We start from the raw sequence: 12,857 nt of genomic DNA, 5'->3' as shown, positions 1-12,857 counted from the left end.
TTACCAAAGAATCCTGAGAAAAATGTATCACGGTTTCCTCAAAAATATTAAGCAGCACAACTTATAACATTGATGACTGATAATAAGAAATGTTTCTTGAGCAGCAAATCAGCATATAGAATGATTTCTGAAGGATCATGTGACACTGAAGACTGGAGTAATGATGCTGAAAATGCACAGCAATAAATTATATTTTAAAGTCGTAATATTAGTTTTGATCAAATAAATGCATCCTTGGTGAGCATAAGAGACTTCTTTAAAAAGCATGACAAATCTTACTTTGACTTGAATGGTAGTGTATGCTAGACTACGCTTCATTTTTAAATGCTGGAACCCAAATCATTTTGGTTTTATATTGTCATGAAAACAACAATCTATTATTTAGGTTCCAATATCCTCTTCTGTTATCCTGATCAAATCTGTAGTACTGTGAAAAAATATGCTATCCTGTTACTGAAATGAAAACATCCTGTAAAGTGTCTGTATTGTATGTCTTGAGAAGACGTTTGACCGTGTTTGTATTGTGTTCCCTCTCTTCCAGCCCAAGGGCGGTTGAGTTTTAGTCGTTGCCCGTGACACTAAATGTACTAATTGTAAAGATTTTCACCTCACTGGGAATGCACTCAGCAGGCCTGGGGTGATTGGATAAATGCCATCGACACCCTACATAATTAAAGAAGAAAAAAAAAAATCAGTTAGACAGTAAATGGGAGCATTGATCCCAATACAATCAATGTGGCCACATCTCTCCATCCTGCTTTCTGCTCACCACAGTCCTGAATTTTACAAAGAACAAGAGTTTGATGTGTGTCTTAGTAAATGCCAGTCTTGATGTAAATTAAATAAATATGTCATTATGATTAATATGATCATAATTACATTTCAACTTTGACCAGCAGAGGGCTTCTAAGGCCATGTAATGCAGGTAAGACAGCTGATGTGAGGGACATCATTACACATACATTACATTCTTTCACTGGTATCTGTAATATTACAGTCTGCATTTGGAGTGCACACAATAGGATTCCATTGCCAGACGAATTTCATTATCAACCAAGAACGGAATGTTGGCATGGTGAAGTTGGCAATGTAATTCCTGAAAGCCATGCAGAGTCATAACAACTGGCTTCAAGTGGCATTTGTAGGCTGTTACTTGTTTTGCAGATTCATGTGCTGGAGGTCGTCCACTGGGCCTGCTCGCACCCGCAGGCACGGCTTAGCTGGGAACACAATTGAAGGGATTTGGGAAGACCACGTCCACCATTCAGTCTTTCGCTGTCTAAACTTCCCTTGTCCATTAGATCATATCTGGGTCAAAGAGCAACCAAAGATAGGACGCCCTGCTCGTCACACAAAAGCTATTCACGCAGAGGGGGTCACGTGACCTTTGCCGAAAACTGGCGGTCTTGGGCGCCAGCAGCAACGGCGTCGCCCTTAACGATGCTTCACTTCTAAAGCGAAGACAATCTGATCTGAACCATGCAGTCTTTCACAGACGATCATTAAAAAAATCAGTTTCATCTAAAGAGATAGACCTAATTAAAAGTCTCATTAGCTCAGCACTCTGAGGTAGCATTGTGTGCTATATATGAGGCGCATGATTTACAAAGATAGTTAGAAGTGAAAAGATAGCAGCGTTTCATTAGCCACTGTAAATGCGGTTAAAGATTTCGCAATGGTTCAAGTTTTTCCACGAATTCGCCGCGTTTTCCAACAGAAGCTGGTTGTTTTGAAAGTGTCCTCTGAGATGTGCTTCGTGCATCGCTGCACTAATGGCAATACACAATATGGACGAATTTTCTTAATGTTACTGCTAATTAGCAGTGACCAATCAACAGTGAGATGATGTCTAGTGATGGAGGAACTTGTATTATATTGTATAGGCTACTAGTTCGGCCTACCTTTCTTCCTTATGATCAGTGTTGGGTATAAATTATAATGCATTACTTAGTAATTAATTACAATTCCTGTTCATTCTGTTGCAATTGCATTAAATGCTATATAGTCAGTTCCAGAATAACTTATGCAATTTTATATTATTTAGTTGAAAGAATTAAAAGAGCAGTTAATATCTGTCGCTGTATTGTATAACTGGTCGAGGTTGATATGGGATTTAGAAAGAAGTAATGCTATTTAAAAAAAAAAAAATTACAGTACAGGAATCTAATTACACTGCTGAAGATGTAATTAGTAGCTAGTAATTTTAAGTAATTACTAAGAACTTACTGAACCACTGCTAAATTATATAATATATACATATTCCATATTTATGTTGAAAGTATTCAGTACATGAATAAATAAGTTCATAATTTGTGATCACATAAAATTTGTCTGTTTTCATTTACATAATACAAAAAATATAAATACTAAAATTTGCCAGCAGTTAGGCTGAGCTTTCGCTGTGTGTCTAGCCTTTACACTGGCAGCTGTTTACAATAATTCAACAGGATCATAACTCAAACACACACACAGAGAGTGCTAGACAGATACAATACCAGAGGGAGCATTAGCATAGCAGCGAATTGCCATTATTTGCTCAGATGGTTCCTGGTATTAACACAGAGCTCTATGTAATGAACACAGGCAGACTCACTAAAGCACTGAGGTTTGTATTCTCAGCTTGTCTCCCCCCAGAATAAAAGAGAAGCAGAGACTGCTTTTGTTTCAGTCTATTTCCCTCCGAATGGTAATGAGAGCAGGCAGTGAAGACACGGAACCTGTTCTCTTAATGATACACTACCTGTGGCTCCACTTTGCTATCTTAAGGATTCATCGGATAATGTATTCGCATCAAGATCGCGGTCTTGTTTTGTCCCCCCCCTACTCTCTTTAACAGTAATATTAAAGTTCGTAGGATATTTGCCATCATCTCAGCTGCAGGTGGTGCTAACTGAAAATGTATCAGCCATGAGCTTTTATTTAGTAGGCTTTTCCTACTCACTTTTTTCCCCAATAAAATAAATAAATAAATAAGGTGAATCAGACTAATCAGCAGTGTTGGGGAAGATACTTTTAAAAGTAATACATTACAATATTCGTTAATTAGTTATATTTTCTTACTTTTGCAATTCCTTTTCTCACCTTGGCTGGGTTTATTTGTTTTTTTAATAATAAAAACAAAAGTTCTATTTTTGGCAAATGTAAAAGGCTCTACTTTTTTGAAAAAGTAACTCCGATATTTTGTCGTAAATTTAAAAGTAATCCATTACTTAACTAGTTACTTGAAAAAAAGTAATCGGATTACTTGTAATGCATTTCCCTCAACACTGCTAACGAGTAATGTTTAATCAAAGTGTCTAACCTTGTTTTACAGGCTTCAAGACGCCTATAATGAACAACAGCAATTAAGCAACCATGAAGAACAGCAAATTAACTCACAATTTGAAAGACATTTTCAAGTGATTTAAAGAGAAAATTTAAAAACACTGTCATCATTTACTCCCTCATGTCGTTCCAAGCCTGCATGTACTGTACATTGTTCACGTTTCTCTCTTCTATACAATAGAAGTGGATGGTGACCAGGAGCAGCAGTCCATGCTATTTCTGCTTCGTTTGAAAACAGACTGTAAATATAAGTTATGTAATCTTGTTTTTACAGCTGTGATCATCATCACTTTTTATTTTATAAAGAAGAGCATCTTGAACATTCCACATAACATTTCCTTTGGCGTTCCACATAAGACAGTCTATCATATGGGTTTAAAACTACGTGAGGGTGAATAAATTACAAAATATTTAAATTGTTGTATAAAGGATTAATAACAGAGTTGAACAGATGAAAAGCCAGACAAACTTAAGTCCATTTTTTATTTTTTTTCTAACTGCAGATTTAAGGAATACAACTGAACATTGTTATTTTGAGACTCATAAATAAAATAAAAAAAATACAAAAAAAAAAAAACACTACAAAAACAATCTACTGTTAGTAGGATGTAAAAAATATCTTTCACTATTAAAGGCACAAAATTTACTTGGTGACAACACTGAGAAGAAAACCTGCAGCATTCAATCTCTTTAAATTCTTTATTTTTTCACACTCCATCAGAGAACACTGAAATGTTACAAAGAGATGTGTCTGATCCTACACCGAAAGAAAGACTACATCAGGAAACTGATGCCAATATCTGTAGCACAACATACAGAAAGTAGTGCTACAAAAAATAGCATGTTGCTGGAAAAGACAAAAGGACCGCTGCAAAGCTCTAATGCAAATAAAAATGTGTACAATTGACAACAAACAGAGAAAAAAAAAAAATAATAAAGAAAAAAAAAATTGGGCACCTTCTAAGATTAGGCTAAGATTAGGTGCTGAGGTAGACGTAACTATAACAATTCAAATAATAATAATAGAACAAACAAAAATAAAAACCCCAGAAACAAAACACTATATTCTTAAAGAGCAACAGGACTGGCACTTGTGCTGTCACAATGGGGGAGAAAAGAAAACCCAGACAAGCCAGTAAAGGAGAGGGGGATACAGTAGAGAGAGGGGGAAGAGAGAAACTGATTTGATACATAAAAAGCTTTATGCTTGGTCCGACAGGGCAATTGGTCCTCAGTGCTAATATATAAAAAAAAAAGACAACGTCTTGGTGCTTTGTTACTCAAACAGTTTAGTTTTGACCTCAATGGCACATGCATGGCAACACAGCATGAAATGGCTACTCTTTCTAGAACACCACACTGGAACACAGTGAGCCAACTCCAGGGATGCAATGATGACGTGTGGCGAACCGTTTCTTTAACATAAGTACTTTAAACAACAAATAAGACATGTCTAGTAGGGGCAGTACAAACGCATCCATCAACAACTCGCCGAATGTTAAAGGGACGTCGTTGAAAGGTTTAATCAGCAAACCTGTTGCTGAGGCAAAAAAAAAAAAAAAAACGAGGAAATGAAAGCAAGTTTGATTCTCAAACATTAAGTTTTCCCCCTCAAAGCAGGATATTCATTGTGAAAAACACACATATTCCTATCCAAGGAATGTTTAGCTCGTCTTTTCGAACTGTGTATAAAACACTACAATGCTTGTTGCATTCGATCGGTCGCCAGTGGAACCACTGAAAATAGACCAAATGATAATTATTAAAACAAGTGAATCGATTCTGAGATCATCATGGCACCCCTGGAGCCCTGAAGACACCAATAATTTTCTTGAAAATACAGAAACTAAGCAGATATATGTGAACAATTTGTTGAACAATTTCATTTAGGCACAAAGATATTACAGAAACATCCGAAGAACATTGAGGGAAGAACTATATCAATGCCAATATTTTTTTAATCATGGTGAGAGAAAAGTGGCATAGAACATGACTTTCAGATTAGTGCATTTGACACTAACGTGCTCACGCGCACGCACACACACAATACACACTCTTTCAGCCTCAAACACACACTCAAAGCAAAGTACAAAATCAAAGTGTTACACTAGCATGTGACTTAATATCTCGTATTGTTGCCACATATAGCAAAACTCTGTTTTACCCATTTAACATCAGTCGACATTATCCATTTACAGAACAAAATATATATTTCTGCCTTATTTCATGGAGCTACTAGTTTTTTTAAATTCTCACAGGGGGCAAAAGATGCCCGAACTCACAGTGTTTTCCAGAAAACAACGGCAAGACACACAACAATTACGTTTCCTTTGATGCGTCTTCCCATCCCTTCTTTTTTTTTTTTTTGTCACTTCAAGTAAAAAACAAAACGTTGGCAACATTGATTGTTTTGTTTGAGAGATCGTGTGCAATGGAATTGATCATTGGCATCACCTCATTTTTTTTCTTTTCTTCGTTTGTTTGTTTGTTGTTATTTTCACAAAGGAGAATGTGGCTGATTTAGTCCTTCACCTGCAATGTATTGACATCCAGAAAGCAACATTTATCACTATAGGATCACGCACTGTCCAACATTACAGAAGAGGAGCAAGGCAAACGAGTCAAACCAGAGAATAATGATATAAAAAAAGAACTACAAAGTTTTGCCCCGCAGCAACCTCAACAAATGGAAAAAGGGACTGACACTTAATACAAAAATATCACAATTTTATATATCAAATGGCCTCTGTTGGCTCTTGCTCAGGACTACACTCATACAAAGAAACATGTCAACTGACAGGATTTGAGTTTTTTTTTTTTTTCTTCCTTTCATCTTTGATTACCACTTGCAGTCCCAATTGTCCAACGCACAATGCACTGCTGTATATGACCTGTTCTTGGTGGCTCACGCACTGTGAACCTTCTTTTTTCACATTACAAAACTACAATTCTATTCACATATTTTCAAGTTTAACATTTTGTTTTGTTTTTTTCAGACTTTAAAGTACTACACTTCACTTGTTCCATACGCACCTCCCAGATCAACTCCGACCCCGAACTTAAGGCTTCAGAAATCTCTTTTCTGCTCTTAAGGTAACATTTACAGGGGTGAGGGGGACTGATAAGGAAAGTTATGACTCTTTTTTTTGTAATCCACTTTTCCTATAAGCAAATCTTACCCTTTCATATTCGTCGCTTCCGACATACAACACTTGAAAGCGTGAGATGAAGTTGCGATAATGCAAAACGCAATAATGTGCTTTTTGCAAACGAAACAACCAAAAGAAACAAAACTTAGAGGTAGCTTACAAAAAACAACCAAACCCACAAGCTCTTCAACAAGCAGGGTTAGTAAAACCAAAAAAAACATAATACCAAGTTTGGTAATATTAATGCAAAGAAAATAAAACAAAAGACAAATAATCTCTCTTCACCATGGCACTTAATTTCTTAAGTACTTAAAAGCGCACGCCACTTCAATATCTCCCCTGCTCGAAGGACAAACGCAAAGCAAACGATCAAATATACAAAGGAAAAATTAAAACACTAGCACATGAGGTCACAAAAAAAAAAAAAAAACGAGGTAATTCAAGTACGATGTGCTGAAATAAATCAAGGTAATAATAGGAAACACAGACAAAGCGAAAGGAATCAAACCAAAAGAGTTGATCTGCTCTGTTCTTTCATCCCAGCGTTCCCGAGCCTTGCGACCACCTGCGAACACACGGATATGTGCGGACGAGCCCCTGTACGTCACAGTGCCGCTCTGTCTACAAGCCACTGACAAAAGCAGCTTTAGTCATCATTTTGGTCTCTATAACAACAGCATAAACAGTTGATTAGATGTCTAGTGTGTAATGGATGTTCTGTATGTATTGCCAAGTTTCAAACGGTTAACTGCTTTTCAGACTTGGGCGCAAAGAAAGAGCTAACGTGAACATGTACTTGAAATGTGGCGCTTGAGAAATCAGCATCAAACAAAAACTGTCGTCGTGAAGTTAGCTTGTAATATGCGGCACGGAGGTATGCCGAGAGAAGAAGAAAAAAAAAGTGAAATGACATTGATAAGTAGAGTACTGAGAGCTTAGCTGATTTGTACACTGGTTAAACCAATAAGCCCTTAATGAATGTGAATCATATAGGAGGGATCTACGCACTGACTGTCAAGCTGGGCATCGTGAAGACGTTTTGCAGGAAGCTTACGTCCCAGTTTGCAGTAATGACCCTGATGAACATGACGGTTCATATATTTGCTGTGGAGTACCTGACTGGCACGTTACCACTGACGGATCTAAGTGCTTCGTGCACTGAGATAAACATTGTGTCTCGTTCACACTACTATGGTGTACCAGGAGAGGGCGTCCTTACGAAGGGGAGGGATCATTGTTGAAGTGTGTTGTTTGACTGATATAAGACATATTTAAGTATATTAAGCGGACATGTAGAGAATTAACCTCCTATATGATCCGTGCTGTGAAAGGACAAACGGCTACAACATGATGCTTTTTTTTTTTTTGCGATACTGATGGGTAAGATTTCTGTCTTTCTCGTTCCCGTTCTCACTCTGCCTCTGCCATCCGACAAATCCGTCCATTTCCTGACTGTGTTTCCAGGTGCTTTAACCCCTCGTCCTCCCACTCCCCTTCCCTCCCCGCCATCTCCCCACCCCCCCCTTCAGACATAGCAGAGGTACAGGTAAGTCTTCTCTATCCTCCAGTCCGGGGGGATGTCTTCAGGCTTGTGGCCCTTCATGTGCTTCTGCATGGCGGAGAGGCTGGGGCAGTATTCCAGGCAGATGGTGCACTGGTACGGAGAGGCTCCGTTGTGGGTGCGCAGGTGTTTGATCATGGCCGAGTAGTCCCTGGAGCGCTGGTGGCAGAGCTTGCACTCAAACGGCTTCTCACCTGCACAGAGAATACAAAATGTCAGGACTTTGCAAGACACATCAAGAGATGTTGTACACTGGGTTCTGCTTTTATATTTGTGAACAGACAGGAATATTCATCTGCATTGATGTCAACATTCCACCATTGCGGTTGCACTTTATTTTAGAGTCCTGTTCCGCATGAACATACTATGTACTTATAGCAATTACAATAACTAGGTACTAACCCTGAACCCATGTAGTTACCTTATATTAACCAGTACTTTCTCACGTAACTACACTGTAAGTAAATGTAAAATAAAGTGCAACCAACATTGCTAATAAAAAGAAATGTTTCTTCTGCATATTAGAATGATTCCTAAAGGATCACGAGACACTGAAGACTGGTGTAATGGTTGCTGAAAATTTAGCTTAATTTTCTAAATCAAATGAATTACAAAATACATTTTAAAATATATTAATATATTTTCATTTTAATAACATTTTACAATATTACTCTTTTTAATTGTATTTCTGATCAAATAAACTCAGTGAGCAAATTAATGATCAAATGCTAGGAAATTTGTCTATACAACTAATTTTCCCTCTATTGTCTCAAAACAGAATAAGTGTATGACAATTTTGCAGCATTGAGAAACAAAAAACAAAACAAAACACATGGAACAGCAGTAAATGTTGCATAGGACAAAATAACCACATACAATCAAATGTTAAACAGCAAATTTGTTTTTGGTTCAGAAAGTTGCTATTTAAGAAACCTCTTAAAGAGACTGTAACGCAAAGCGCGGCACATTTCCCCTGACAGTGAAAATAAGTCATCTAAACGTTGACCTTTAAAAATGTCACTAGGGAAAGCATTGATAAGTTGAGGATTGAAGAATGCTTGTATTGGGTAAAGGCATCCTGGGAAATGCAAAGTCTCTGCGTTGTTTGCTCAGGTCTTCTGTTTAACGGAGGGATTGAGGAACCTTGACCTCGGAGGTTCGAGCAATGTCACGTCCGTCTGCGTTTGCGTATGCAGATGGCCTAATGAGACGGTCATTAAACCGTCGGGACTCCAGTGATACATGCACGTGTGGTCAGTGTACTTTAACTGCACTGTAAACAGGGCAGCCTCAGATAACCAGGCAATAATGAATTGCAAATGGAGCCGGGTTATTGATTGGCCATCGACAGCCAGCGGTGCTGCCAATGTCGATGCTTCATCAAGCGGCTCCCTTTTTGCATGCGGTGGCCTTTGACTGTGAGCTTGTCGTTGTTCTTGTTATCTCGGGAGCTGTGTGCTCGCCGCCAAGGCTTTGCTCCATCCCCACCCCAAAGAAGCCAATTATTTGACAGGCTTTCTTGATAGTTTGGCTTAACGGTATCGTTTTTTTTTTTGTGTGGCAGAGAGGAGGGGACAGTTTGGTGCCCGTTGTGTGACCTGGTCTCTACAGTACCGCACTAATCCCCTTGTCAAAGAGCGAGCTGACAGCACTGGAAATGGCCTGCCCTTTGGTGTGGGCTTTACAGAGCGCCAAGACGTGAGAATCAATCAGATATCACCTTAACAGAGGAAAGGGGGCTCTTTACACAGGTCTGAAGCCAAACAGAGGCATGGCCTACACTGGCATCGGCCGCAGAACTGGTTAAAAGATCAGATATGATGCTCACCTGCTGACAAGGATAACAGAAAGCTGCGACATACCTCTGTAGCGCTTAACGTGATTTAAGTAAGGCATGTTACTGGATCAAAAGTGTTACTAAAAAACAGGGAGGTCTATAATGTTAATGTTCCCATTTCTCTAGGCTTGATAAACAGGAAGGAGTGCACAGTACCTGTGTGGACACGGTAGTGGGTCTCTAGCTGGTGTTTGAGGCTGAACTTCTTGCCGCAGCCGTTACATTCATAGGGCTTCTCTCCGGTGTGGATGCGCTTGTGTCCTTTCAGCGTGCTCTCGTCTCGGAAGCAGCTTCCGCAGAACTCGCATTCAAACGGGTGGTCACCTGCTGAACAGTGGTCCGGTCAGTATGGTACATGTGAGTTAATGGTAATCATAAACAATAATCACCTTATTTCACCCCTAAATGACACTTAAAGGTGTCATTTCTGTATGTCTAGTGACAACAAATGGCAACAAATGTTGTGCTGGTTGTGATACTCAAACTATGTTTTGATAGAGCTAAAGAAATACAGTGTTTACACTGACTTTATACTCTGTTTTACACTGATACACATTGGAAATAATCCAATGGATTATTTGCACAAAAACAACTCATTTTAATTTCCAATGTGTATCAGTGTATGAGAAAGTATCATTGAAACACAAGAAACACATTTAATTTCAACCAGATAAACATACAAAAGGCTGTAAAATAAAATTGTTTAAAAAATGTCAGAAAACGTACCAAAATTACCCCTTAAGTAACCCCCCCTCCCCCAAAAAACAATTGAAGAATAAAAGTTAAATGATGACAATTTTCACAAATTTCTAAACAAAAAGGACCTATACAATAGCACAAGTGATTTTTCTCCATTCACAAAGCATTATACATCTGGACTATGATATTTATTTGAAAAATTAAGTAATTACACCATCACCAATTGCCTGTTATAGGTCATCTCGCCTATATCGTCCTGTCTTCCTGCTCTGTAATGGATCTTCAGAGGTCAGTAATCAGTGATATTATGATATGCGGGGGTGTTTCTTTTTCTGTTCTCTGCACTAATTGCGTTTCTGTGTCTCCATATCAGCTAACCATATATCACTCTCTGTCCGTACAGATGCGCGACTCTGCCAGGCGTGTAATGTTCCCCATATTTAATGCATTTCACTTCTGTGCGAAGGGTTTAAGTCATCGTCTATGACCTACGCGTTTCATTATCTGGCTGTCCGAGCGGCACCGTGCCTGGGAATAAATTGCATTTCTCGTTATGTACTGTCATGCTCAGACTCTCGCCGCCTCCCGTTACCAGACAATGTCAATTTCCTCAGGCACGTTTTGTGGCGAGACGCAGCTAAACGCCTCACATTTACACGGCTGCTCGGGCTCCACAGCCTTCGCTTTGCCAGTAATGGGAGAGAAAAAAAATGCAGGGAGAAAAAAAGACGACGACACGAAACATTAAAAAAAAAAAAAAAGTAAAAAAAAATGCATACATTTCAAAAATCAATAAAAGTGACAGTATTTATTTGTGTGCATGAAGTTATCAGTTGCTGAACGAAATTTGGCGCTTCAAAATGCCTCCTCCGCAGAAGAGAACACAATCCATCACGCTCCCTGACTCTCCGGCACGCGACGAGCATAGCAATCACACCAAATTCACCTGACTTTAATTGCACCTAAGCTGGCTCTTCAACCGAAGACATCTGCGCTAGCCTCCAGAAAACTAACCATGAGTTAAATCCGCAGGCTTGTTTCTACCCTTTGGTGAAAGCATCTTTAATCTCTATTTGACAAAATAATTTGTGACAGCTCTCTTTCGATACCACAAGGCACAAATTCATATCGCCTGGTGGTGTTTTTTTAGGCTACCTGTTATGTAAATGGAGCATGTCACTGCTATAAACAGAAGGCAATTTGCTTATCAAATTCTGTTTGGCGGCTTTGCTTTGTTTGGAATACATTAAGCTTTGAGGCAGTAAAGATACAAGGTGATAGATCAAGATGCTGTCACCGACTGCGTGTTCTTCAGTTCCTTTCTGTGTCTGTGTGTAAGTCTGGTGGCTGCGAGGCACAAAGAGGGCGGGAAAGACATTTGGAAAGCTTGGGGGCTGCCACATGCGTCCCCATGCCCCAGGGGACTGCTGCGGTGGCGTACCTGGCCGGGGTCTGCGGGCACCGCCAGCCGCCTGGCAGGGCCAAGGCTTACGTTAAGGCAGGGGCCGAGTTCATTATGCGCTAAGCAGCGTAAATCAAGGATCCATCACTGCCAGGGTCTCGACTGGGCTGCACTATCAAACACAGCTGCGAACACAAAACACCCGCCGCAGATGGAAAATGGGCTCCGAATAAAACACAAGCACAGAACAACAACGGAATATTAACGAGGCACGGCCGGCAGCATGCGGAATCGAGGGGGGGAGCGAGGGGGCTGCCATGATTATCAGCCCTAATGGATGCCAGCGTTCGCTCACACTGTGTGCGCCTGTAAACGTACATGAGCAAGTACATTCAAGAACAGAAATTCCTCTCTAAAATCAGCGGAAACGCGTGTAATCATTCTCTGAAATCCTGTTAAAATTGGTTCCGCATCAGCATTTAGGACAAGGTATGACTGGGTTTGAATAACTGAGTAATGACTGTGTGGGCCATAATCACTCATTTAAGTTCTTTTTGAGTGGGCACCACACACATGGAGGAAATCAGGGATACGTCGAGCTATCGCACCATTGTTTCAGCAAAGTTGTACTTTATCCCAGAAAATACATTGATTTTGCTCACTTTAACCTATACAACTTAAAAAAAATAAGAGTTGTCAAATTATTATATACTATAGTATTCTACAATTTTATGTATTTAGTGCACTTTTCATTTAATGCACCACGGCTGAATTTATTTGATCAAAAATACTGTGATAACTTAATTTCAATTTAAAATAACTGTTTTCTATTTTGATACATTTTAAAATGTAATTTATTCCTGTGATGGTAAAGCTGACATTTAA

The 12,857-nt window shown here is 39.2% G+C and overlaps 1 protein-coding gene across 2 annotated transcripts in view; it reads right to left on the bottom strand.

Annotated features, from left to right (window-relative positions):
- Positions 1-4,004: 4,004 nt before the first annotated feature.
- Positions 4,005-12,857, bottom strand: part of zbtb16a (zinc finger and BTB domain containing 16a) — a 107,852-nt gene continuing 98,999 nt past the window's right edge. The window contains exons 6-7 of one of the 2 annotated variants that reach the window (XM_082141139.1): positions 10,028-10,198; positions 4,005-8,228 (exon numbers count right to left, since the gene is read on the bottom strand). In XM_082141139.1, the coding sequence (XP_081997265.1) occupies positions 7,999-8,228; positions 10,028-10,198 (401 nt within the window). In that variant the 3' untranslated portion in view covers positions 4,005-7,998. The remainder of the gene's footprint in view (positions 8,229-10,027; positions 10,199-12,857) is intronic. The other variant, XM_082141140.1, reaches the window with a different exon arrangement.

This window comes from Leuciscus leuciscus, assembly GCF_965113295.1.
Source record: "Leuciscus leuciscus genome assembly, chromosome: 16".
Lineage (NCBI taxonomy): Eukaryota > Metazoa > Chordata > Actinopteri > Cypriniformes > Leuciscidae > Leuciscus > Leuciscus leuciscus.
Note: the sequence above shows the minus strand (reverse complement) of the source record. Positions and strands in the feature narration are given on the sequence as shown.